The following is a 27,286-nucleotide window of genomic DNA, read 5'->3' on the forward strand; positions in this document are numbered from 1 at the left end:
AAATCTTCCAGTAAGCAGAATGATGTCACTCCATGGGCAGGCCGTCATCCTTTTCCTATGCATCTGCCGGAGCTGCCAGCATTAGGCTCTTACTATCCTTATTTATAGAGCAATATAATTGTTCTGAGCACTTTAGAGGTACATAAAAGAGAAGATTCCCACTCTGCAAGGAGCTGACAGTAACTCAGATGTAGAGGAGTCGTGGGACAATAACTCAAGTTCTGAGGCAGACATGGGGGAAGAGGAGCTCAGGGCAGAACTCTTTGCAACAGGAGGCTGGGAGAAGAGGGAAACTATTGGCAGCAATTCGGTGCAGGAAGCAGGTGTGGTGATACGGCCAAGGTGATGGCGAGAGAAGCTGAAAGTGGCAAGGCAGAAGGCTTAGGAGTTGACTAGGCAGAGAAAGGGGAAGTGTAGGCAGTAAAACTGCTGTCAATGGATGGCTGAAAGGCAACCTAGCTAGCAATATTCCATTCCTTTTCTGCTCCCAGCACTGAGAAAATTGAGAACATCTGCACCTTCCTCACCCTCCTTCTGCTGCTCTGGCTGCTGAGAAAGAGAGGGAATAATGTTAATGGTTATCGTTAGCAGTACTTGCGGTTCATCTGCCGGGAAGGGACAAGAGCTGCGTTTGCCAGAGAAGTTCACTTGTAGTTGGTACTGCTTGCTCCAGCCAGGGCTTTGCCTTCATGGCTTAAAGGTCACCAGCACCTGAAAACCATTCCTGCGCAGTGCCAGGCAGCCCAGTGCTGGGACTCGTGCTGTCGCCTTACCGGGCACTGCCGACGGACATGGCAGGGCTGCCACCACCTGCCTTGCAGAACTGGCACAAGAATTGTGAGGGTTTTTCCTTGGTGACCATGGGTGGAGAGCTGTGTGTAATGTGTCTCCTCCTTCATAACATGCTAAGCAAATCCTTGCATCGTTTCTCCCTGCAGCTGTAGTTTCCAGCGTCAGCTTGTGGGTCCCTTGGGCGGAGGCAGACCCCTGTCTTAGGTACATCTAAGCTTAACAGCAGTGGAGTTGCTCTTTTTTCACCTCCCTTTTATGGATCTGTGTTCCCCAGTGAAGGCAGTTACAGACTGCAAGTCAGCAGTGTCCCCTGTCCAAGTCAGTGCATGTCATCCGTGCTGACCTTCCTCCACAAGCGTGTGGGTGAATGGGGAAGAGGGCTGCGAGGTTTTGCTTTTTTGTGTGCCTGTGGTAACGGGCAACAACTGCTAGGCAGAGAGACACCCTTGTCCCCCCGCCTCACCCCCCCCTCTGACTTTGTGCCCTGCTTGGGGCTAAGCACCTGTGCTGCCTTTTATTAATCTTCTCCTGGGACAGCGCTATCAATGGCCCATCAGCGTTCAACATGCCCTCAGTCACTAGCTTTAACTCGATTAGGGCAGTGAGGAGTGACTTACAGGGGAAGCTCTTCTCCACAGGCAGTATTTGCATACAGTGATTGATGCTGATACGTCCTCCAAACACATCCACGTTTTGCATTTTAAACAAAGCAATTGCTGTAGAACCGCTCCCTGTCACTCAGTGGGATTCCCGGTGCCAGCATAGGATGTGCCTTTCTTAAAATGCCCTCTCTCTTTCCCGAAGAGGACTCTCAAGTGGGATGAAGAGAAGGTCACTGACTCCGCTTTATGTTTGAAGGGGAAGAGACAAAAGCCTGCTGTGTGTCTTGGCTTGTGAACTGCTGGTGGGCAGCCTGGGCTGTGTGGGCAGTGTCACACAGTCAGTGGGCTTTCTGCAAAGGGGGTCGGGCTGGAAAGGGATCCGTAGTCTGAAGCCTCCTGTGTTTCCTTCAAGCAGTCTTTCCTGGTCAGATTTCATGCTCAGGGTAGGTTCCCCCGTATTCACCAGCGTCTCTGTCTTGGAAAACATGAGCAGGCTGGCACCCGTGCAGCGCTGGATATACGGGTGTGTTATCCACCTATATTATGCAATGTGTACAATACATATTATATGCATGTAATATACGTATGTATTACGTGTATATATTATGTGTGTGTATACACACACATTTATATGTGTATGTAAAATATTCACTTTGCCAAATTGTCCAAAGCCACAAAAGACGCCATGCTTTCTTCCAGTTTCTGCTGGGGATTTTATTGGCAAGGACGTGTCCAAGTGAAGTTCTGATTTGGAGGTGGTGGCCTGAGCCGTGTCTTTCTCTGCAGAGGAGAGTGTGCAGGGGAGGAACTGGGCGAGTTTAATTTCTGTTTGAAGCAGAGGCAAAAGCAATAAAATAAAATCTGGAGTGATACTGTGGGTATTGCAGCTTGCTTTGCAAAGGCGGCAGTTTTATCTTCTTTATTATATCCTAAGTATTTAATTTCTTTCAAAACAAAAGAAAATTTGCCCAGAAAGTAACCTCTTTGAACAGCAGCAGGGACTTATCTGTAATTCAGGCTGCAGGGTTCTTTGGAGCAGGCACTCAGTCCTCCCCTTTGTTCGTGAAGTGCAATGATCACTGAGGCGGCTAAACAAATAATAATCATTTACACAACGCTCTCCACAGGTCCCAGAAAGAAGGTCTCCTAGAGGTTGTCAGTGCTCTTTGCCTTCCAGGTGCTCGTGGCTTGCTGCACTAGGAGGGCTTAACACTTACAACAAAATTCAGAGGCTCCAGTGAGACCCAGAAAAGTTTTGCTTAGGCTTAGTAGGAAATACCTGTTTTCACCCATTCCTGTCATTACTTTCTCATCTTTGTGCTGATCTCAGAGGATTTGCAATGTACTGCTTGTTGCCCATTTCATGTCTGAAGACTTCATGGTTTTGCAAAGCTAGGCACTTCATTATTGGGCTCACGCTGCCTGGCTCCATAGATGTGGGAGCTCCATGGAGAAGGTGGCCCTTTCATCTCCTGCCACACCATATTAATTTTGCAAATGTGACAAGCTCAGCTTTGCAAAAATAACATATTGCCCATGTCTTGTTCTATTTAATATTGTATTCAAATGGTCTAAGTGCTCAGCGATGTGGGCTGGGGGAAACGGCTCTGCAGACTTCTTTGTCACTTGACTGGCAGCTGGCTTCCAGAAGTAATTATAGCTGTTCAGTGCCGTGGTACACCTAACCTCTGGGGGATTAGTGAGGCATCAGGTGCATGGTGACGAAGAGGCAAGAACAGAGATGCTCCACTTCCCAGGCCTTAAAGGCCATAAGCTTTATAAATCCTATATCCACTTGGACTTGGGACTAAACTGAAAAGGAAGTATTGCAGTGATCTTGCGAAGGTTGTTCTAAGTTTCCAGAAATCCAAACAGGGAAATTTAGACCTTAAGAGTTTGAAAGTGAATTGCATTGCCATCGTGTGGATGCATGGAAGCTGATGTCCACTCAGAAAAATTCTGGGACCCTAGTTTCTTGCTTAGAAAGGGAAACAAAGTCATGATAGTTATGAAGGTTGTTAAGTCAGGATGCTTAACAAAATGTGGAGTGAAATTACAATAACAATTTAACTATGGTAGTGTCCGAATAAACACCGAAGTTAGTTTGATTAAAGTGATATAGGTAAATAGTATGAATAATAGTCTAATGTGTTCCTTAATGTCACTACTTAGTGACACTGGGTGCTTACAGAATTAGGTGTTAGAAACATTAAGTACTTCAAAAATGAATATGCAAAATAGATAAAGTTGTACAGGATCAGCATGACTGTGGTGCCTTCTTCAGGGTGGTGTTTCCAGCCACCAGACTGCAGGAAGAAATATTAGGTAAAATCCGGTCTGTTCTGCTTGAACAATAAAAACTGTTGAAACTGATAACTTGTTAAGTTTCTACTTAAATAAATGTGATTTTCTGTAGTAATTACAGTACCAGAAGCAGACCTGCCAAAGTAACGAGTGTTAATTAGGCTGTGTGTAATCTTAAAACTAATCTAAGTCAATAATTGCCAGGCAAGAAAGGGTAGGTTTGCAAATACTCATGGTGCAATGATCTAAACCGAGGAAGTAAAACTGTAGTAGTGTCTGTGCACCTGTAGGGCATGTCACCTGGAGGCTGGGTGCTTCTGCAAAAACCTGCACTGGAGGCATAGGACACATACCAGAGCTTCTAGGTTTTGCGATTGGGACCCCTCTGCCTTTGGCCTCTGGTGTTTCCTCACAGGTAGGAATCTGGACGTAGCTGTCACAGAAGGAACCCCTGATGGTTTCTGCCTTCTGCTTCAAGGTCCCCTGCTCCCAGTTCCTTGAGTGGAACTTACTCTGTATTTATCACCTGTTCTGCTCCTGGCTTGTCCCTTCCTGGCTGTGTCTTCAATAGCCTGGCCATACCTTAGCCAGCATCTTTCATAGGTGTCTGCTTGCTCCCTAATACTTGTTCAGAAGCAGGAATTGTGCTGCAATATAAAAGAAAATCCGGAATCAGTGGGGAAGGGGGGAAACAGTTTCCAGGCACAGCACCAAGACACGTGCTGGATCATGCTTTTCAGTGTATCTTGCCGAGGAAACTGAAGAGATCATCTGGCCTTTCATTCCACCCTAAGGCTCCGTCTGGATCAGGCGTCATATAAGGGTTCAGGCAGAACACTCTTTGCTAAAATGTTCTTACAGGCTGTTGCATGGTCTTCATATGGTAAAGCCCAGTTTGCAGTAGTTTAAATAAAGAGCATTCTAGAATATATAGTTCTCGTCTGTTAAGACTGGGACAAGTGAGGGACCAATACTGGATCACTGGGACATAAGGTATGATTTCTGCTGTTGCCAGTTCCTCTATCATACCCACAACCTCAATACAGTTATTACATGAACAAATACAAATATTTTGCTTACGCAGTTTTTCCCAGCACAGAATTAGGTGGAATGGGGGAAGATGAAAAGCCATTTTTCTGTAGGACATAGCCAAATGAGCAAAAAGTAATGAGGAATCATCTAAGCAGGTGACTTCAGAAGAATCAACAGGACTTTTAAGGTACTGAGGAGCAGTGGAAAGAGGGCAAGGACACTGGAGCAAAACTAAGTGAATTCTTTGTGCCAGTCCTTCCCTGTGATTCTAATTTTACTTGGTAATTCAACCAATTTACCTGATTCAAAGTAAAGCTCAGTGGTCTGTGACTTTCCAGCTCACCCCATATGCCTTTTTTAGAACAACTTACAGCATTTGCTACCCTTCATTACTCCAGCAGAAAGCTGATTTTAATGAGGCAATTCATGTTTTTAGCAGCTCAGCCACTTCCATCCCAAACTCCAACAGATCTCTTGGTTGTATATGGTACATGGTCCTGATAGCTTGTTATTTAGCAGTTTGTTCCAGCACTTGCTCTCCTGACACTTCAGTCTCAGAAGGTGTCTCACCTTCATTACTTGGAAAGGGTAATTCTGGGAGAAAAGTCTCTCCAGCATGTCTTTCTCTGGTACAGCCTGGCACAGAGAAGGACTCTCTTTTGATGCCTGGGTAAGTACTTGCCCTTAAGGCCTGCTTCTCCAAAAGATACTTTGTGTGCTGCAGCAACACTTATAGCCACCTCTTCTCCATAAAGAGAAGTACTAGGAACACATGGACGCGGAGCAGGAGGGACCCTGTGGCTCACACAAGTGTGTACAGGTTGAGCTGCTTTTCACAGGTAACCGTAGCTTTTGCTGCCGTACATCTTGCTGGGAAGCAGTCCCAGAACTTCCTTACTCTGAATCTAATGCCCCTCATTCCCTCTGCTTTGGGTTCCTTGCTCCTGGCTACCAAACCCCAAATTTGGGATAGGTTGAATTCTGCTTCTCAGCCAAAGAGATGATGATTCCCAGAGAACAGAGCATGAGGTGAACGTATGGGGAAATCTCTTGCTGGTGGGGAAAGTATCTTTCAGCTTTTCTGTTGGCGTTGAAGAGTGCTAGTCTCTGCCTGCCTCGTTCAGGTGGACTTTTCTCATCCTGCCCGATATTACTGTCCCATCTAGAAGTACAGAATATGTAGTAAAAAGACATAATAGCTGCCTGTCACTCCTGCTGTATGCGGGAGTCTGATTCAACTTCATTGATGTCTTCAGGAAATCTTCAGCTTCGTTGGCGCCGAAGCTCTGAATTGATACATTCTCCCTTGCACTACGTATTTTTCCTTCCCTTTCCTTTCCTGCCTCTACTTGCAAACCAGGAGAAATCATCCAAGATTCATTCTAGGAAGAGAAGGAACAGAGCAGTCATATTGAGGGCTAGGGTGAGGAACAAGGTGACACTGGTGTTTTCCATTGTTATTGGTTGCTTCTCTCTTCCTCTGTCAGGAGCATGTTGGCCTCCCACCTACGTGCTGCACTCTCACTGATGCGTGGGCTCATAGTGAAGGTAGGGCAAAAATCTTCATGCCTGTGTCATCGTTTCCTTCTAGGCTGGTGAATGGAAAACAGGCAGTAAAGCTAGTTATGTCAACGAGTTAGGGAACAAACTGTATCACATTTTCTTATCTTTGTCATCCTCCTCTCACTCTTTCTCCTGGAAAGCTCAAAATACATCTGAGCACAAAGTCAGGAACCTTCCTAGTCATGAGAAACAATCCAGCAGAAACAGGTGGTACCTATGGTGTGGACTGGCAGGGAAATAATATTATGCCCGTGTCTCCTCCCTCCCATGAAGAAGTGGAGGTTAGGGACTGTGAATGGAGAGGAGTAACAGAAGAGAGATTATTTTTTCAACCTGCTTAGCAGCAGCAGCAACTGTGAAGCATAAAGTGAAATGCAAAAGGTGGTTGACTCCTCAGCCAAGTCTGAAGCACAGACATGCTGAGATGCTGCTTAACGTTCTTTTTTGTGTTATCATTATATAGGGTTTTTTTCTCTCCTTTTTGTTTCAAAGCTACTACAAGTTCCCAGCTTGCTGGGTAGCTAGTTACCTGAAAAGTGCTCATGGAGGGGATGATGATGTCATTTCTGAATCGTGACTGGGAAGTCACCAGGACACTTTCATGAAGGACATCTAGCCAGCTGCGCTCACCTTGTGAAGCACTGTCCCAGTGCGGGTTAGCCCTTGGCGTATCACAGCTGAGTCACAACTGCTCATAGACATAGCCCAGGCAGTTTCTGTTGCCGTTTCTGCTCTTTGACTCTGTTGATCTTTGTAAAGAGTAATGCTTGTCGGCCGGGTGAGAAATTCATGCTGTGGAGGGTTCAGGGCCAGACTCAGTGTGCTGTGGTGACCTGTGTGAGAATAAATGTAACCAGCAGAGTGCGAAACCTGGTACCAAGGAGGTGGCAGCATTCGTACTTAGTATGGCATCTCACTGACAGCTTGGGGGTGATTTATTTATTCCTTGTATCGGGACAAATAACGTGCACAGCAGTCAGGCAGCTGTAGGCAGCCTAGTGCTATCTTTGTGAGAGTCCAGATGACTGACAGGAGCAACTTAGCAACATGCTCTGGGACACAGGACAATCACAAGCTTTGGAATGAGTCATTGATGCCCCATTTTGTGGACACGTTCCATGTGAAAAGCAAAAAACAAAGGCAGATCTCGAGTCTTGGTCCAGGCTGATTCAGCCAACGCAGTAATGAGTTGTTCTGCCCAGAATCTGCGAGGGCCCAGGCATCACTTATCTGAGGTTTCAGCCACTTTTTAGGACCTATTTATTTGCAAGCAACATGCCCTGGGGAAGAAGAGGCGAGCCAGGAGCCTGCTTTGCGTACGGCTCCACGTGCTGGGCAGTGGGGCCACCCAGCGCAGCAGGTCTCACCAAGCTCAGGGCGCGCTCCGGGTGTGAAGCTTTTGCTCCTCTCACACGGTTCTACTCTGCCTCAGCGCGGGCTGGCAGGCTCAGGGGGGATCTGCAAAATGGGGTCATGTTTGCTTTTTATAATTTAAAATTTTACGTAAGGTTCTCATAGTTACAATAATGACCTTATTTTTTAAACCCCCCAAATCTCATTTGCCTGTTTACTGAGGTTTTGTTTATCCTTTGCCCGTTTACAGCTGACAGCGTACACGGAGTCCAGGCATTTTCTTTTTCTTCTGAAAAGGGAAGGCGGTCTATTGATTCAAGGAAGTTGAATGTATGTCCAGGCTTTGCGCGCTCTTTTTGACTGCTTGTTTCACTCACGGTTGTACTTCTGGGCACACTTTGAAGGTGCTGAAGATTTATTTGCGAAATGTTTTTATTGTCTGTGATCATTGAGTGTGAAAGTGGTGGTGTTTCTGTAATTGCTGTAACTCAGTTTGGGTTAATAACTGTTTTGCTGAGAGAACACAGCATCATGGGATCGCAGCTTTTCTAGTTGAGCGCTGGCAACCCCACACATCGCTGTGCACTGCCCTGCTGCACGGCCGGGCTGGCTCACCCAGGCAGGATTTTGGGGTTCTCTTGAGTTGTGCGGTGGAGCCTGAAGTAAGCATCCTATGTCACTGATTTGGCATAGCTTGTCTAATTAATTAGAGGTGCTGTAGAAGCTGCCGTGATCTAGTCTGACTGACTGTGGACTGTGTCCCAGCCTTGTATTTCATTCCTGTCTGCAAGTATAAGCTTGAGAATGAAGGGGAGGGATAACGTGGCCGAAATGGCAAGTAACAGTGCCGTTTTGCACGTGCCCTCCTGTATCCCTCCCCTCGCTCTGGTGAGGGTCACTTCGGTGGCATCGCATTCCTGGCAGGAAAGGGCTGGAGAGCCAGGACATCTTGCAGAGCCTTAGCAATGGGAAACAATAAACATTGTTAACTGGGGTGACCCTCCTTCCAAGTGGGAAGGTATCTGGAACAGTGAGCTGGCTGCTAGCCGCAGGGGCCTTGTTTTTAAAAAAGGGATGCGGAGCATCTCGATGTGGTCAGCTGCCACAGGGGACTGCATATTCACGGGTGGCATCCCCACCCACGTGGGCGGTGTGCCAGAAACAGGGCAGAAAGAGAGACTACCACAGCAGTGTAGAAACAAAAATGCATCAAGGATTAGCCCGGGAAACAGGCTGGATCATTGCAGGTGCCCCATCATGAGAAATGGTAGGTTGTGCTGGAAAGAAGAAATGTGCGGAAGCAGCAGCAGCGATAGGATTTTCTGCAGCTAGAAAAAGTGAATCTGAGCTAGAAGTGCTCAAGGCAGTGGGAGAGGTGGGGTTAGCACCCCAAAAAGCTGATGCTTGTGCTAATGCTGTTCCCATAAGCATCACTCCCATAGGACACTGCTGAATTTTTATGATGTGATGACAAAAACAATGGGGGAAATAAGTGCTTACCCCAGGCTTGGTTACAAGGGTTCATTAGGCTGAAAAATATCTGATGAAATTGTACTTCCTAACACTGACCCAAAAGATCATTGATTTGTAGTAGCATTAACCACTGACAAAAAATATAAACAAGAGTTTGGTTAATGTGTTTGAGTTTAATAATGTAAATGGTAATAGAAAATTACTTGCAGCATTGACTTCTTTCAGTATTGCGATGGAAAAGAATTTACAATGCTGGAAACATAATTATTGAAGGTGATTATAATTTTGGCTTCAGTTAAATCGTTTTCCTTCCAAATGTAACACTCTCCACTCCAATGAGATTATTCATAACTTATGTATTGCACTCGACTTAATTGGCATATGGTGTAAATTAACCCCTCTCAAAAACATGATTTATGTGCTTTGTTCTAACCGATCTATTAAATGCAGCCTTGTTTTGTGTTGATTCTTGCCAATTTAGGTAAAGTGATTTCATTTTGCTCTGTCCTGGCTTCTTCTTATCTGATTGCTGCCCTGCCTTTTATTATTCAACAATTGCAGTTATGTTGGGGATGTGTGATAAAGATTATTGAAATGTAATGCCAGTTTCTTGAAATCAGAGAACAAAATGTATAATAATTGCATTCATCAAAATAATGGATTGGATTCTGAGACTTTTTATAGAATGGTCAATGTGCTGATTTTAAGCATTTAGAAAAGCAAGAGTTTGGTATTTCTGAATTAAGCAAGCTGGGATTTCTGAACAGAAATCAGCTGCTGCTTGTGCAATAGGAAAGAATACATTTTAAAAATTCTTTTATTCAATACATCAAGGAATGCATTAAACTCTTCTGTTTTTAAAACACTCATTTGTGTTATAATGAAAGAATTATATCAGAGAATGGCCAAGGTGCCTTTTTAGGTTCCTCTGTTTGTTTCAGATGGATGAAAAGGAGAAAAAAGGTCTATTGGGGAAAAGGCCGTATCCATGTAAAGGAGGAAGGATTCCAATCTGTTATTGTTATTAATGTTAGGAAAATATGGATTAAATAGGCTAATCTTGTTTCTAAGCTATTTTGAAGGTAAATGTGAACTCCAGTAGTGCTGTGAATGAAAGCGTAACAAAGAGATGCAATGAGCGTGTGTGTTTGTGTGTAGATAGCTACAGAAAGAGAGGTCTGTATCTGTCTTTGTATCTCAGATAGGGACCAGGTTTTTGTACTTGTCTTTAAAGCATCAAGATCAAGTGGTGGAAGGCAGCCATTTGCCTTTCTCATTATCACATTTTCCGAACTTAACTGGTGCAATGCATAGCCAGTGAAGGAGTAAGGCTGGCAGCTCTGCTTCCTGAAAATAAATGGCTGTGGGTGAAATCAAGAGACCTAGAAGATGGTGAATGGCAGGGAAAAGTGAGCAGGGGACTGTTTGTTTTGTTTTCTAATACAAGCTGTAGGAGCATGACATAGGATGAGCTGATGGCATGTTCAGAACAGGCAAAGGAGATACTTCTTTGAGTCATGAGCCATGGAACTCACTGCTGCAGGATGCTGTGAGTTGTGTGATGGCTGCTGTGATTGAAAGCGGGACTGAAGAAATTCATGTAAGAAAAAATCATTGGGGTGTTCAATGCAAAGGCCTCGTCTGTAGCTCAGGTAGTCTTTGATCCTTAAATCGCTTGGAGACTTCATTATACCTCCTTGCCCTGTTTTTATGTTCTTCTCTGGTCATCTGCTTCTGGGCACTTTAGCAGAGGGGGGGAACTGGCCTAAACGGGTCTCTGGTCTGAACCAATACAGCTGTCTCCACATGTGCTATGTGTGCTGCCAGGAGATGGTTGCAGTCAGCGTGACTGGTTAGATTTACGAAGGGCTTGTTGAAGCATTGAAGTCTGTAGCCAGTCTGTGATGTGTCAGTGGTAGCCATTGTCCGCCCTCTCAGTTTTTCATGCTTTGAGCCTTTGGCCAGTTCTGATCTTTCCTCTGACTTCATTCCTACTTATAATTATTTGGATGCTGCTACTCCCAGAGCTGAAGACTTTTCTAGCCTCACCCAAGCCCCATGGAAGGAAGCACACAAAGACCAGACGCATGATGGGCCTCTCAAAGCTGATTAGCACTAATGTAAGGAGACTTGCTGGCTGCAGTTCTTTTGGAGCAAGGACGCTGGTTTTGGCTGGCTGGCAGCAGTGGTTTGGGTCAGGGCTGTTGTTTTGTTGAACCATCTTGTGCTTTCCAAACCCAACTTGCATTAGTTGCTTCTTGGCCTCTGTCTCTTCCAGCCGCCCCAGCGCACTGCCAGGTTAGTCCTCCTGCTCCCCAGAGGCAGGTGTTCAGGCTTTGCTCGTGGTGTCATCTCAAACTGGTTGCAACTGGAGAGAATGTTTTTGTAAAAACAGCCAGGCACACAGCACCACCTCTCCAGCTTTCTGTGACTGGACAGTTGAAGGCTGAAGTTTTCTGTACATCAGCTAACGTTTGCTTTGATACCCTGTATGATACCTTAGCCTGAAAGCAAAAAATCTTGTTGGTTTTCATTTTGTTTTGTGTGCGGGTAGCCACAAACAACTACTGCAATCATGTTTTAACAGGTGCAGCTTAAGAACATATCCCAGCAGTTAAACATGCCTTTAACTTGGGGGAGAGAAACATATTTAGAGAACACAACAGTAAAGAAACCTCCTTCCCTCTCCAGCTAATCAGAGAAAAATAGAGTATTTTTCTATTATTTCCTGTGAAGCTCTTCCGTAGGAGGAAATGTCAGGCTGTCCTCAGTTTCTCCCAATCCTCGGTGTGCTTACTATAAAGACAGCCCCCTCCCTCCCTTTTTTTTCTTAATTCCAATGTGAGCGAGCAATAGTATCAGAAGTAAGGAAAGCCTTGGAAAACCTAGGCAAAGGAGAAGGGTGCCCAGGAAATGTAAGGAAGGCAGTGCCACTGCAGGGGCAAGGGACCAAGGAAAGGTCACCTCCCTTGAACGGTGTCTGAAGAGACCTTTGGGGCCCGGGCGCTCCGGAGTCCCCTGGCTACCCTTGCCAATCCCTTGGCAGCAGCAGCTCCCATGCCACGTAAAATTTTCAGAACCCCCAAACCTGCTCTGCCTTCCACAAAGCCACAGTCAGACCGCCCCTGCGCTATATTTCATCCAAAGCAAAGTCTGATTTGAAGTCCTGCTGTGGTGGCCAAAGCCAAACCTTCTGTGAATGGATAGAACGTTCAGAGGACCAAGCACCCCGTGCCGATGGGCTCGGGGTTGGGGGGGACACTGAGTGTGAACTTGGGAAGGGCTTGTGGCGGGTCAGAGGCTGCGCCTGTCACAGTCAGAGGGGTGGTGGCTGTGGGGTTGTGAGTAGCTGTTGTATGTGTAGAAGCCCCCCGTGGTGCTTCACCTCCCTCTCCGGCTCTGCGCTCATCTTGTTTTTTCATTCAAGCTCATTTCTAGCCCATGGCCTTTCCTACTGGCCACCACTCACCCAGCCACCTCCTCCTCCTGAGGGCAGGCTGGGAGGCCTCTTGGCTGCCTGGTTTAGCCGCATCATCCCTGTGAGCACCATTGCCCGGGAGAAGGACTGTAGCAGCGTTGGCCGAGTCGAGGCATGGGGAGATGGTGGTGCTTACGCAGGGTGTGGTGCTGTCTATGCTCAATAGATTCGGAGGCAGAATAAAAACCTGGGGTCCTTGTTTCTCACGTCTCTGCCCCAATTACCCCAGTGTGTTTCCTTCTGCTTTCTCAAGCAGACTTGAGCTTGCCCTCTGGCACCGCCTGAACAGCAGCTCAATGCAAATGCCATGACTTCAGCACTTGCACCCACTATAAAGCGCCGGACAGCTGCTGTAATACTTGCAACATTCATGATGTCACTGTTGGGTTTAAGCCAGTGGTCTATTTTATGATTAGAAATTTTGTTTTTTCACTGGAACAATGTCAAAGCTTTTTCATTGCTAGCTCATGTTTATTCCCTGCACCAGTGAAGTGCTGAATGCGGGGAGAAAACAAGTGAGTGGCAGAAACGGACCAGTCTGTGACAACAGTGCCTAACAAGTCCTTAGCAAAGCTAATCTCACAGAAACTCAGAAACCTGCTGAGATTTTTTTTCCTGGATATGCGAAAACACCAAATTAGCGTTTCTAAAGTGAGCAGGCTGGGGCTCTCCTCCCCTTTCGCGCAAGCACAACTCATCCCTTCCCCCAGCCCAGCCTGTCTGTGGGGCTACATGCATCCCGAGGGACAAAACAAGCAGCCCCTAAACACAATAAACATTACTCTGTCTGGGTTAGTTTTTACATTTCTGTGTTTTATTTCTTGTTTTGTTTGAAATGACCTGTACCACAAGAATACAATTTATTTAACAGGTTTTATCTTTTTTTTTTTTTTTTTTTTTTTTTTTTTTAAGGAGCAGATAATAGTTAAGTAGATACTGTTTATTTCACTGACTGCCTATAACTCCCTGCATCATTCTCACAGCCTCTGTCTCTCTGGCTTCTCCACATAACCCAGCCACAAGAACAACAGAGTGGCCTTTGGCCATATGATTGATTATAGCTTGTGGATACAAAGTGGAAGCTCTTTTTCTCAGCTCCAATTGGTAATAAAAGCTCAACAAGTTACATTCTAGGGTCTTAATGACTTTCCCCTCTAATAGCTGCTTACATGTTTCTGGTGCAGCATGTTGTATTTTATATATTTGTAATACTTTAAAAAAAAAAAAAAAAAGGATGACATAGCTTACAGAGAGAAAAATAATGCCCCCTTAGCATGAGCAATACTGCAAGGTTCTGATTGTTGTGGGGGTGTTTCTTGTAGCTTCACAGTTTTGCTGCGAGGTGTAATGCCCAAGTTTCCCCAGAAACCTAATTCTGTGTGGTATTTTACCTTGTCTTTTAATTGATCCCCATGAAATTTGTTTTGCGTTACAGGCCTGATACTGCTGTGCCCAGAGAAGAATGTGCCCAAAACAGAAGAGCTGGTCATTTGGGAAGAAGTGCCTTTTGTAGTAGCTGACAGGTATGTGGTTTCTGTTACCCACACATGCAAATCAGGGGCTGGAGCTACTTTTACCATAGTTGCTGGACATGGGCTTCGTGCTTATTCACTGTCACTGATACACTTACCTCTATTGCTTTTCTTTAAGTCATAGAGCCCAGTTGTGTCCCAAGGCTCAAGCTCCATCACCTTTTGCCCCATGCAGAAGGACAGCTGTATGGCACTGACGCTGTGACTCCTGTATTACAAATGAATGACACGCAGAGCACTGACCCAGCACCCCTCTCCTAGTTCACGTCTCAGCTTCCCCATCCCCAGATTTTTTTGTAAGAGACTGTGAACATTCAAAGACCTAGGCAGTTGCTGAAGCCCCCCTTCCTACTTAAAAGCGCACTGAGAGGACTACACTAAGACGTTACCTTTCTCTGCAAGCCCAGCTCGCTGCGTAGCTGGACGTGCTCCTTGCTTGTGGCAGCATGATAGCACTAGTGACGCACAGCAGATTAGAGTAACTGGGAAGGGATGTATGTGTTTCCTGCACTGGTCTGAAGGGCCCAAGAGACCCGACCTGGTTCCCAATTTCAGACGGTACAAGCCTTTTAGGGGTTAAATCTAGACAGGTGTTTCTGTCCCAGTTCCTGGGGAAGAGTTTGTATTCCTTGCTTAAAGAGATTAATATATGCTAATTACTGCCTGGTTCAGTTCCCATCCTATTTCAGAAGCAATGCAAACATTTCCAGGCATATTATCTTCAAGCAATGGGGGGATATCCAGATGGGCTCCAAGGTTATACAGCTATAATGCAGAAAGAAGGTCCCGGAAAAAAATGCATTTGGTATCTTTATGTTGTTCTGCCAAGGCAGGAATTGCCTCCCTACCATAGCCCTCTAAATAGCCAGCAGTGTCTGTGGGCTAGAAGCTAACTCGGCAGCTCTCCATAATCACGTTTTGTAGCTAGTTCTCCCTCCCTGTTCTGGAAAGCAGGTCTGAGTTCAAATACAACAAAGCTGACAGATCCTTTCTTTTTCTCTTCCCCCTCCCGCCCTCCCCCCGCACGTGACCCTTCCAGCCAGGGCCCAACAAAGTAAGAATTGCTTCTTGGGATGTTTTCAGCCCACTTTGAGACAGCTGCCTTCGCACAGCAGGTCGGACACGATGTGCTGTGGCTGAGCTGGGTGGGACTTGGCAGGGAAGCAACAGTGGTCAAGTGAGTCAAACTTAGAGGTGATAGTGCAGCTCAGCACGTTTGTGAGAGCATTTATGCCACAGCCAGAAAGAGTTGCCAGAGCGCAGCACATGGCAAGCTAGCTCTGTAGTGGTGGTGTGCATTTCACTTTGGTCCCTTGCAGTCACAGATGGGTACAGGGATCATGAGCACAACCAAAAGCCTCTCATTTTCTCCCCAGCTGCCTCTGGGAGGGAGCTGGGGAGAGAAGCATAAATATCTGTTCAAAGCACAAGGCCACTGTGTAATTGCTACCGCTGTGAACATGGAAGCAGTCCCAGCTCCCACGTGCCTTCTGCCCCTCAGGTCTCTGTTGGTTTACTAATGTGCCTGAAGCAAGACTAAATTCCCTTATCAAGTGAGTACAACGTAAGTGAGAGTAGCGATGCCTGTGTACCGGAGGGAAAACTCAGAGGAGACGGAACTGAACTAACTCAAGTACCAGGAGCGGGCTGGCTACAAGAGCCGAGAGGTCGGCACCAGTTAGCAGCCCCAGGCTCCGAGCTAGCCTGGGCACGGTTCTGCAGCCCTGACAGCCCTGCTGCGACATACTCTGCTCCAGCAGAAAACAAGCACCCAGCGTCTCCCTGATCACACGCCTCGGCCCTGTGGAAGGCTTCCTGCCAGGGGCACGTTACTCCTCTGCCACACCACCTTTCTCCTGGGTTAGGCAGGAAGGGACGGAAGCTTGAGGGGACCAGGCAGTAGAGCTACTGGTCTCTCAGCATAGATCGGAGGCTTTTTCTCACATCTACTGCCATGCCACTGACCACAAAACAGAAAATACATTCAGGTTTCATCAGCTCAGGCTGGCTCAAAACTAAGTGACCTAGAAAATAAAAATCTCAGAGAATGCCACCAGCCAGTTTTGTCAGTCACCCACCTTCCCCTCTGGCTACTGGGAATGCAGCAGTTGCAGCTTAGGCAGCAGATCTAAACCAGGGTTTAGAGACAGCAGGAACCTGGTTACGTGAGACCAGTAAATGAACATTCCCCCACTTCTTCTCCCACCACCTCAGGGTCAGGTATTTGCTTTCCCATCTTACCAGGCCCTAGTATAATCTGTGCTAGCTCTTCTGCTGCTGTTGAGGATAATGGGATGAGGCAGGGGAAGACAGTAGCTGGGACATCAGGGGTTTCATGCCACTCTCTAATTTATTTCCCTAGGCTGCCACAAAAAAGCAATCTCTCAGGCTCAAGAGCTGCCTCCTCCAAAAAGCAGTGCCCTTGATTCCTAACTAACATTTGGCAATAAGCCTAAGTCGCTGTAGGGGCGAAGAGCTATCACTTTATTGAAGTCTATGAAAGCCCTGGTTCAGGTTGTATTTATACTTGGGCAGTAACCCTGCAGACAAAGCCCTGTGTTCTCTGCCACAAGGAGTAAGCGGGGAATGGCACTCAGCTGAGCTGAAGAGGCAGGTTTGATACACTATGGGGTGAAAAGTGTGGAAGAATTGTATGTAGTTAGCACCACATAGGAGAGGATGCAGAGATTATCAAGTCAACCCAGCACTGAAGCACAACATAGGGCTCTTTTCTCTTTTTCTTGCCGTCTGGGAAAGGAGACTTGCATTCTCCCGGGACATACATCCTACCTCTCCAGGGGCCTGCAGGGATTGTACATGGAAGGGACTAGCCAGGCGTAATGACACACTGTACAAGGGCGCAGAATATCTTACACAGTTAGGAGCATCTTTCCTGTAAGAAGTGGGGCCTGTATGTACAAGTGTTAGCTGTCACTAGAGGAGCCTCGGAGGCAGCCATTTTGATCAGGAGAGGTCCGGCAGCGCTCTTCTCCAAAGGAGCATCTGCTCTATGGTTAGAGCCAGAAAGGTGACAAAAAGAAGGACCCTGGCTGCTTCCCTTTCTATCTGACCCCTCACAACACCAGCAGATAAAAGTTTATATTGACTCTATTCTTCCTCTTTTCCTGCTTCTGTCCCCCTCCCCCTCCAGCACTGGCGGAGGGAGCTGGGGAGCAGGCGGCCTGGACAGTGCTGAGAGCATCACTGCTCAGAGAGGCTGAGCCCCGATGACCGCCTCAACAAGTGCAAGAGCATATTCAGGTATTTCCCACAGAGAAAACAAACGAAAAAAACTGAAACAGGTGACTGATTAAAAGTTTCCCCCCTCCTGTACACGAAATTCTGCAGTCACGCCGGCAGATAGACATTAAATAATTCTTCCATAATAAATGATTGGAGATAAAAGCCGGCGGTGGCTGCTGCTGCTGTTTGGATTGCTCCGTTGTCTGCATCTTTGTTTCTAGTTTGTTCCCCGGCCACTGTTGGCTGGCGCTGGGGCTGTCAGACCTTTGCCTCTAGCATTTCTAGGAAGAGTTTATGCATGGGAACCTTGCCCTGCAGTTTGATGCTGTAGAAGTGCTGCACAGCTTTGGCGGCTGTCTGCCGCAGGAGGGGCAAGGTCAGGAGCAGCTTGCCTGCTCGCCGGGGCTCCTCGTTGCGCTGACTCAGCTCGTAGTCCTGCAGGGCTTCGTGGAGAAGGTCCTGGAGTTTCTGCACTGCATCCATGTCTTCTATGTGCATGGAGTCTGAGGGGAGGGAGGAAAGACAGCAAACAGAGAAGTCAGACATGAGGAAGGAAATCCTTTATGGTCCTGAAACTAAAAATGCTTTCTTTCCTTCTCTTTCTCGTGTGGGGTTTTTTTTTTTGTTGTTTTGTTTTGTTTCTTAAGGGGATAAAAGCACCTTGCTGGCAGGTGTTGGTGCTGCTGCTGCTGTGATGTCTGGCATCAGGCCGAGGAGCTGGCCCTAGCAGTGCAGGGACGGTAAGGTTGCCCCAGGTAAGTGATACGTCGTGCCCTGTGTGCTGCCCATTTTGCCAGCCACCCCAAGGCTGTGCAGGGCCTTTGTGACTTGCACATTCACTTGCCCTCCGTGCTCCTTATGGGGAGAGTCACCCTGCAAGGGGCAGCAGCTGCTGTGCTGCCACTTGGGAGCAATCTCATTAAGAATAATTAACACTGCTATAGCGTTTCATCTGTCTAAACTGCCTAATTGCTGTGCAGCTGCTCAGGGTGTCAGCAAGACAGAAAAGCCCCAGGAGGTCACAACCACTGTGCCCAGGGGTGTTGCCAGCCCCACCTTTGTGCATATGCCCCTGTTTTCAGAGACTGCCAGCAGCTGCTCAGGGGCCTCCTGCTTCAGCAAAGGAAACCCGCCTTGCTCTGTTTCTGAGGCAAAGGTAGCTGGTAGTAACCCAGCCCGGGGCCGAGCTGGGGAACCCCAGTTGAACACAGGCTACCAAACTTGTGGGTAAGTCATGGTGATAGAGGGCAGCACCAAAGAGCAGAGATGTTAGATTAGAGAAGATCACCAGGCACAGCATCACTGAAGATTTCCCCCCTTTTCATCTTGCTGACACTGGCTTCTTTCTTACAACCCTGACAGAGCTGGAGACACCGTTACTTTGCCTTCATTGTTCAGACGCTTTTAACCGATACTGAACCCATTGATAAAGATTCCTCCCACAGGGCAGTGAATTGGGAAGCAGCAGCAAGGGGACACAACGGCAAGCACGCATTCACCAATGTCGTTACGCTGCCTGCCCCTGGAGCCGGGCTCTGCAGTGTGGCAGTGCTCTGGCTCAGCCCACACACATGCAACACCAACATGAGGACATGGGTTCCTCGGTGTGGCAGCCATGAAGGGGAGGAAAGCGGGCTGAAGTGCCAAGGTCTCTCTAGAAATATGTCATCTCTATGAAGAGCACAACACAAATTAAAGACTGTGAATTTCATAAGATACAGGTACAGTAAATGCTATTTATGATGCATGATTTATAAAGTATTACAACCGTTGGGAAAATATTATGTCTAGCAAGAAAGCTGTTTAAGAAGCTATTTAGAAGGACTGCACTAATTAGAGGATATTAAAGGATTGTATTTCCAAGAAGCCTAGTGAGAAAGGATTGTTCTTGCTGCATTTGCTTTTTTGTATCCAAAAGACCAAGCAAAGAAGCTCAGAGAAGGGTTAGGTGGTAATCACAGTGACCTGAGCTAGCCACAGAGGCTGATTCTGAAAGGTAGGTAAGGAGAAGCATATTGCCACGTCAGTCCGGCAACTTCTTCCAGCCAGGTATCACCTCTGGAAAATATCTGTGCCCCATCCAGGAGTGGCACCTGTTTCCTGGCAAGTTGCAGAGGTCATTTTGGAGACTGGAAGTATGAAGAACTGGAGCTTGGAGAGAAATGTCCTCCAGCCCTTCTGTTGAACGTCCTTCTGGCTGGGGACACAAGGGGAGAAGAAAGTGCAGCCCATCAGAGCTTGCAGATCCCAGTGGGTGCCAGAAGCACCAGGCAATCAGCCATGCTTTGGGTCAAAGTGGGTGCTCTGCTTTTGGGTACTGATGCTGCTGTACGATAGAGAGAATCCCCAAACCGTGCCCTTCTGCTACCTAACTTCTGTAAGGTGATGAGACATAACAGCGCTAAATAACTAGACGTATACAGGGAAAAGAATTGGGGAAATAAAGATCAAAGCCCACCTCCCAACTCTGTGCTGGAAGAAGCTGAAAATTGGCAGCTGACTGCAAAAAATAAAATAACATTGCAGGATTAATTTCCTTGCAATCCATCAGTGAGCTGGTGTCGATGGCATTGATAAACTGTTAATTACGAAATCAATAGCTATGAATTTTTACAGCTGTCAGAGCACTGAGGTGAAGGGAGGCTGCCTGACCATGTCCCCGAGGGTCAGCTGGCCTAGAAGTCAGGCTTTGTGTCAGGAGCCCTTCTCCAGTACTGCAGGCATGGGGTACGGGGCAGGTGTGAGAATGGACAAGGCCCACCACCTCCTCACCTAACTCTTTTCTTGCAGCTTCTGGCAGGAGCAGGAGGAGCAGGACCCATTAGTACAGAATTTGCTTCACATCCCCTTGCCAGATCCTGACTTTTGTTCACTTCATCTCAGCACTAAAAGGCACTGGGGCAGGGGTGTGTGGCGGGAAATAAGGTTTAAGCAGTCTGGGACGTCCTTAAACGAACATGTGCTGTATGCTAACCTGGAGGGCTTTCCAACACACAGGTTAATCAATTTGTATTCCTGAGGAAAGAGGACCTAGGCATGCCTAAGGAGGGACTGCTGGCTCCGTAACAAATTCAGTCTACAGCACCCTTACCGTGTCAGAAAAATGGGTGATCATATTGTTGGAACTTGCCTGCTGCTTTGGGCATTAAGGATTAATTACTCAGGTCTCTAAAATGCACTTAATAAAGACAGAGTTCGCTTGAATTATCTTTACCAGTCCCAGCAGGTGTGTCCTTGGTGCGTTACACTGAGGACTCAGATCAGCCACAGCTCTGGCAAGGTCAACCTATTGTCAGCTTCTCTAGTGAAGAGTGAGCGAGCTCCCACTTCTATTTTCATTTGTTTTAATTCCTAGAAACAAAGGGTCAATATACACAGGACTGCATGGAATAGAGGAAAGTCCCTAGAAGCTGGCTTGCATAAGCAGTTACACCCAGCAAGAATAAGGGAAATTCAGGAATTTATCTATGTGGGAGGCAAGGCAGAAAGCAGGTCTAGGCAGCACAGGTGCTAATCTAAGTGCTCAGCTTTAAAACCTTGTCCCTGACACAAAGGAGCTGAAGCCTGGCCCAGAGGTAGTCTGCACTCCTCCCGTTTTGGAAATCAGCTGTTTGCACGCAAGCACATACATGCAGGCTTTGCAAGTTTACTCCATGTCAAAAATACACTAAAAAAAAAAAAAAAAACTTACATTAAAAGAATGTGAAGGTTACATTAGGAAAATACTTGCCCTATTTTAGCTTCCTTATGTGTGTGTTGTGAGAGGTTTTAATTACATGAAAAATAAGATCTTGTGCTTTCGTCTGTTTCACTATGAATAACAAAGCAGGATGTTTGTGGATTATGCTCCTACATAGCTGCACCTCCAGCTGCACTAGGAGAAACCAGTGGAGTCAGAATGGATTTTCCCATCCAGCTGAGAACATGCTTTGGCCTGCGCCTCCTGACCCTTACCTTGCTTTCTTTCCTCCACAGCGCTGGAAGCAGAACCCCAAAGCAGCTGATGAGTGCTGGCTGTTCTGCTCTGTCTTTGCTCAGTGTTTCTCCACTCCTGACCCAGGCTGTCCCATAAGGCTTACCCTGGGCTTGGTCCTGAAAGCACAGAGCAGCATCAGCAGAGGGTGCTTCTGTTGCACTGTGAAGAACTTGACAGCGCCACGGCCCAGGTCCTGCCATGTCTCCGCTCACAGCATGGGCCAGATAAATGTCCCAGTGTGACACTTACCCTGTCACCCTGTCACAACCACTACCTTAGCACTCAGGCCTCTCTGAGGAGCCCTTCTCCCTGTTTAATCCTGTGACCTTCCTGGTAGACAGGAGGCTGGTTCTTTAACAAGAGTTGATTACATCGCCAAAAGCTGCAGTCCCACAGTCGAGGGAGGCCAGCCTTGGCCATCTGCCCATCCTGGTTCAGTGGCAAAGTGAAGGCAGCAATTAGAGCTAAAAAAGCAATATATGAGAAATTGAAAAAGGGAACTAGATAGCAATTTATATGAATCAGAAGTTATGAAGTGTAGAAAATCGATAAGGGAAGTGAAGGACATCGGAGGAAAATCCATGGCTGGAAGGGCTAAGGACAATAAAGAAGTTTTATAAATATTTAAGAAACAGAAGAAAAATGACCACTTGTAAGGGGGGCTCTTTTAACCTGCAGGTAATTATACTATTAATAGCAGTGCGGAGGAGACAGAAGTCCTCAGTGAATATTTTTGGCCTGTTTAAAGCGCATTATGTACCTGTGTTATATGAAGACTTCTTAGTCTCTGGTTTATGCAAGATGTCAGACATCTGTTAGGGACAAACTTCACAGAAATCTGCAGAGCTGGATAACCTGGCTTTAAGAGTTCTAAAATTGCTGGATGAGGCCCATCTAGGGCAGATTAATGATTAACAAATTTTGGTATTTTTGAGAAATTCAGGATGACTGGAAAAGTTCTAATGATGCACATATTTTCCTAGGTCTTATCTGATAATTTCCATGTTAGCCTGATGTGAACCAGGGCAAAATAAAGAAAAAAAAAATACTTGTATGACGGTATTTAAGAGACATGTAGATGTGGCACTTAGGGACATGGTTTAGTGGTGCACTTGGCAGTGTTAGGTTAGTAGGGGAGTCTGTGATCTTAAAGGTCTTTTCCAACCTGAACAATTCTATGATTCTACTGCCAGTCAACACGACACTTTGGAGAGAGGTCTTGTCAAACAAACCTGATTTCATTCTCTGATGAGATTACAAGTTTGGTTGATAAAGTTAACTGCATAGATATATTAGACCGCCTTTTATAAGGCACTTGGCTTAGCACCACAGGACATTCTCATTAAAAAATTAGCACTATGCAATATCAATAAAGCACACTTTCAATTGATTAGTAACTGGCTAGATGACAGACCTCACAGTAGCTATCAGTGGTGAATCATTCCTGAAGGAGGAGTTTTCTAGTGGAAATCCACAGGGATCAGTAAAAACCCAGATGCTACTCAACATTTTTATCAATGAGCTCTAAGTAATTTCTTTCTTTTAAGTTGCTGCTGCTAAGTATGGATGGCAAAGAGGAATAGAGTGATGTAAAATGGTGAGGGCAAGGCAGCCTCACAGCATTCCGGACCACCTGCTTGTGTGTTGAAGTAGATATACTGAAGAAATATATCTATAGCCAAGGAATGCAACTATGGAACAGGAACTTTATCATGTCAAGCTGTCAGGTGTAAAAGGACCTGGGGTCGTAGGACACAGCTCAGCAAAGACCAGTATCTGGAGGCTGAACTCGGGCAAACTGTTGTTAAGTTATGGTGCCTGCCTTTTTTTTTAAACTAAAAGAACGATTAATTATTAAGAGTCAGCTGCCACGGAAAACATAGATTCTGCCTCTTTTAATTCCTTCAACTTCACACGGGGTGTCTTTCTGGAGGGCAGCTTTAGCTAAACACAGATATTGGACTCGCTGCTGGGCTGTAAGGGTGAATTCTGTGGCCTGCACGATGCAGTTTGGCAAGGAGACCTTATGTGAGACAGTGAGACTCAAGGGATGTAGAGGGAGCCCTCGTCACACAGTAGCGTTAGCAGCTTCCCTTTTGGAAGGGACTCCTGAGCAAATAGTGTCTGGCTTTTGTGCATGATCAGCGCAGCACACAGCACCTCTCGTGTCTCCCACAGCTTGCTGGATTGAGGGCTGCAGCCCTCCCCAGACTGAGATGGAAAGAACTGGGCTGAGGGCCCTGGCCTTTCTAATCCTCTTCACAAGAAGAAACAGAACAGACAACACAGGCTGCTGCTGGCACATCTTACCCTCCACCATCCAGAGCCACAGTCTCCCAGTTAAAAGGGGATTCACTGTCTTCAGTGTCTGTGGTCACTGAACATCTCCAGGACAGGGCCAGGCAGCCCCAACCTGCTGTGGGGGACTGTGGGATTTGAAATCGGGACGAGGGTTTCCCTGTTTGCTGTAACTGACCAACACTACAAAGGTGGATGCAGGCATGGCCCACATCCCCTTTTCTGAACTATGGCACCGGAGTCAGCTTGCTAGTGCAGAAGGGCTCCACAGCCTTTCTTTTACTGCCAGCAACCAGCAGCCAGCCCATCCCTGCCTAGTTCTACTCCCTAACACAGGGCCAGAGCACAACTGGGGCTTTAGCAGCAGCAGCAAACCTCCTTCCTCCCTGCTCCCCAGCTTAGGTCCTGCTCTGTGGACAGAGAAGAGCTATAAGGATGTCAACACTGGCAGAGCACAGTCTTGTGCTCCTCCCAGGGCAGATAACAGCATGGGCCTTGACTCTGTGTCTTGCAAGGCTGGCTGGGCCAGGGCTGTACCTGAATTGGCGAGGGCCAGAGCTTTGAGTGTCACAAACTCCTCCTTTTCCACCTTAAGCTTCTTGTAGCGGCGCACCAGTTGTAGGATGGCCAGGTAGAGCTCCAGCAGCCCCGTCAGACGAGAGTGCTCTTCATCCATGATGTAGTCCTCAGCATAGACGAGCTTGTCCTCGTACGGCAGGGAGCGGTACACAATGCCCAGGATGAGGATTTCCATCCAAGCACTCTGCAGGAGGCTCATCTGGTCCCCAAGGGAGAGGTTGGAGAACCCTGACAGGGCAAAAGACAAGCAGGGTAAAAAGGGTGTGCAGCAAAGCCTCTAGGAGCCTGGGGTCCTTAGCTGCCCTGGGATTCAGCCTAAGCACTCTTCCCCCATTAGACCACTGCTTTCAGAAAAAAACCCAAAACCACCACCAAACTTCGTAAAGTGCCCCTGTCTCTGCGGCAATCAGCACATGTGGTCCTTACCCTTCTCTCCACTCCCACATACAGCCTCACACAGGAGTTCTGATGCTCTGACCATGTTTATGTCAACCCAAGGTTAATGAGAACCTCTTTTCGATGACCTCTGCTGCTTCTATAGCAGCAACTGTTTTGTATCACATTGTCCTGCTCGCTGTTCCTCTGTAGTTTTGTACTGCAGCCTATTTAGTGTGCCCCAGCTGACTGAAAAGCAGAGAAGAGCTCCAGATGGCAGAAAAGAGGGCTTCTGATGGGACAGGAGGGAATGAGACAGGCCTGAATTACAGACCTCATCTTGGCCAACATGAGAAGGTCCTGCCACAACAGATCACCGAAATACATTCAAAAGCTGAATACATTTGTGAATAGAATCCTCGTCTACTCCTCATCACTCCCCAAGCGCCACACCATCAGCTTTCTGTACCTCACAGCCAACAACCCTACCCAGTGTCAAAAATACCTTTATGGTGCCATACAAATACCTAAATTGCTGCCAACCCCAGTAGCAATGAAGCCAGCACGCAGCAGTGAACCAAGTCATTCTCCTCAAACACAGAAACAGCAATCACCAGCTGGAGATAGACCCTGACAGCCCCAGAGCCCACTAGAGAAAAGGGAGAGGACAAAACACAGAAGCTTTAAGAGGGGGGAGAGGAAAAAAAAAAAAAAAAAGTGCATGGGAAGGAAAGCTGTGTCTGTTATGTCCTCTGTACCAGGTACCTCTGTACCCTGAAGGCCAGACCATGACAGACCCTGAGAGATGGGTACTGTGCAACAGCCTTACAGACAGGGATGCCAAGCAGACTGTGTTGGTCCCATCTAGGCAGCTTCTGCCCACCACTGACAAACAGGAACTGTGCTTTTTTGGCAGCCTCTTCCATCTAAAGGTTCCCAGGGCTGTGAGATGGGCCCTCCGGTGGTGGTGACGATTGTGCTGGGGCAATGCTCCACCAGCCTCCCCGGCAGTTTTCTCCCCAGAAGCTTAATAAGCATCCGGGCACACCAAGAGGCTCGTGAGCTCATTAGCCTCTTGTGAGCTCATTAGCCTCTCCCAGCCCCGCCGGCTGTGTACTAGGCTCAGCAGGACTCCTTTATCCAACAGCCCTCCCTGCTCACAGTTCTTGGCCCCACATCAGGGCCTAGGTAACCAGCCACCATGATGATCATTTGATTTCTCTTGTTATCAAGTTGGCAATTAACAAAAGAGCTGATGATTGCTATATTGACTGAGTGTGGGTTCTCTTTTTTCTATCTGCACTATATCAGCTGGGGAAGGGAAGGCAGAAGAGTGGGTTAGTGGTATTTATTTATCACTACGCCATGTTTTGTGTTTGTGTTGCCAGGGGAAGCAAAGGGTGATAATGGCCTGGCAGCCCTTGGACATCCAATTTCCCTTATCAGGCCACTGAATAGAAAAGAGGCCCCAGGCCACATTAATTAACAGATACCAATCAGCTGTCACGTGTTGTGTGTGCAAAGTCTGAGGGGAGCAGTAGGTGGGAGGGAAGAATCAATAAACCATTGGGGAGGAGTGCCAGAGGGAACAGCTAAAGAGGAGTGTTGGCTACTAGGGAGAAGAGCTGCACATCCAGCTGCATGACTGTGAGATTGATTCCTGCACAGCACAGCCTGTGCTCCATACAGCCCTGCACCTGGTGAATCCCATCCCTTGCTCAGGCCACGAGTACTTCAGGGTGTTCCATCCTTTGCCTCACCCTTCTGCCCCTTACCTCCTGCAGCTGGTACTGTGCTGCTCCCGAATGCAGCCCTTCTGACCGATGTCTCCCTGAGTCTGCTTGCTGCCCAGGGAACTGAAGAGGTGAGCCCTGAGACAGGGGTAACAGTGCTGTGCACAGCCACGGTCACAGTCTCTAGCACCTGGAATCTCTCCTTTGGTTCCTCCCTCTCCCAGAACTGACCACAGAGAACAGCCCAGCATTTAGGCTGCTGCCTTAAGTCCAGTTTCTGGGTCAGTCATGTGGCCTTTCTGCATCTTCATTCCCCATCTGGATTACAAAAAGGGTTATGCCATCACCTCACTGCAGTCTGCCAATGAAATCTGTTACAGATTGAGAAACAGTCATGTAGTAGAGTGAGAGGATCCAGGACAGACATAGCTCACCCTTTTCTGCTAGATAACAAAGTAGAATTGACTTAACCCTAGCAGCAGCCTGTACGTCCCACATCTCTTGTTAACCACCCTTTCCCAGAGGCAGTTATGGCAGGTGGGAGCACGAGAGAGACCACGCTTTACCTTGTGCCAAGAACAGAAGAGCCGGCTGCAATTGCCCTACCCACCTGGGAAAGCCCCTTGCCAGAAGCACTCCCAGGCAGCCAACTCCAGCTCTGACAGGTGGGCATGAGGGAGGGAGTGCTGCAGTGCCAAGCCTGGACTTGGAACGTCTGACAGAATCAGGACCCCTTTCCCCCAGTGTTTACACATGTAGAATGCGAGGGCTGGAGGACTGTGCCTGTGTCACCCCAGTCTGCACAGATGTCATGTTTAACCCCAGCTGGCAACTAAGTACCACGCAGCTGCTTGCTGACTCCCCGACCTGGCCCCTGCAGTGGGATGGGGAGGACAGTTGGGGAAAAAGGTAAATCCTGTGGGTTAAGAACAATTTAATAATTGAAATAATAT

At 47.3% G+C, this 27,286-nt stretch overlaps 1 protein-coding gene and 1 long non-coding RNA gene across 8 annotated transcripts in view; one reads left to right on the forward strand and one right to left on the reverse strand.

The window, feature by feature from the left end:
• The window catches only part of LOC130152900 (uncharacterized), a 158,710-nt gene that overhangs the window by 113,434 nt on the left and 17,990 nt on the right, over nucleotides 1-27,286 (forward strand). For 2 of the 5 annotated variants that reach the window (XR_008823133.1, XR_008823137.1), the window contains 3 exons: nucleotides 14,033-14,120; nucleotides 17,281-17,390; nucleotides 18,020-20,576. This is a non-coding gene — a long non-coding RNA (uncharacterized LOC130152900). Of the gene's footprint in view, nucleotides 1-14,032; nucleotides 14,121-17,280; nucleotides 17,391-18,019; nucleotides 20,577-27,286 lie in introns of those variants that run through there. The other 3 variants (XR_008823136.1, XR_008823135.1, XR_008823134.1) reach the window with 3 other exon arrangements.
• Nucleotides 13,470-27,286, reverse strand: part of ESRRB (estrogen related receptor beta) — a 135,617-nt gene continuing 121,800 nt past the window's right edge. For all 3 annotated transcript variants that reach the window (XM_056347129.1, XM_056347128.1, XM_056347127.1), the window contains exons 6-7: nucleotides 24,184-24,453; nucleotides 13,470-17,875 (exon numbers count right to left, since the gene is read on the reverse strand). In XM_056347129.1, the coding sequence (XP_056203104.1) occupies nucleotides 17,631-17,875; nucleotides 24,184-24,453 (515 nt within the window). In that variant the 3' untranslated portion in view covers nucleotides 13,470-17,630. The remainder of the gene's footprint in view (nucleotides 17,876-24,183; nucleotides 24,454-27,286) is intronic.

Source organism: Falco biarmicus, chromosome 7 (genome assembly GCF_023638135.1).
Source record: "Falco biarmicus isolate bFalBia1 chromosome 7, bFalBia1.pri, whole genome shotgun sequence".
Taxonomy (NCBI): Eukaryota; Metazoa; Chordata; class Aves; order Falconiformes; family Falconidae; genus Falco; species Falco biarmicus.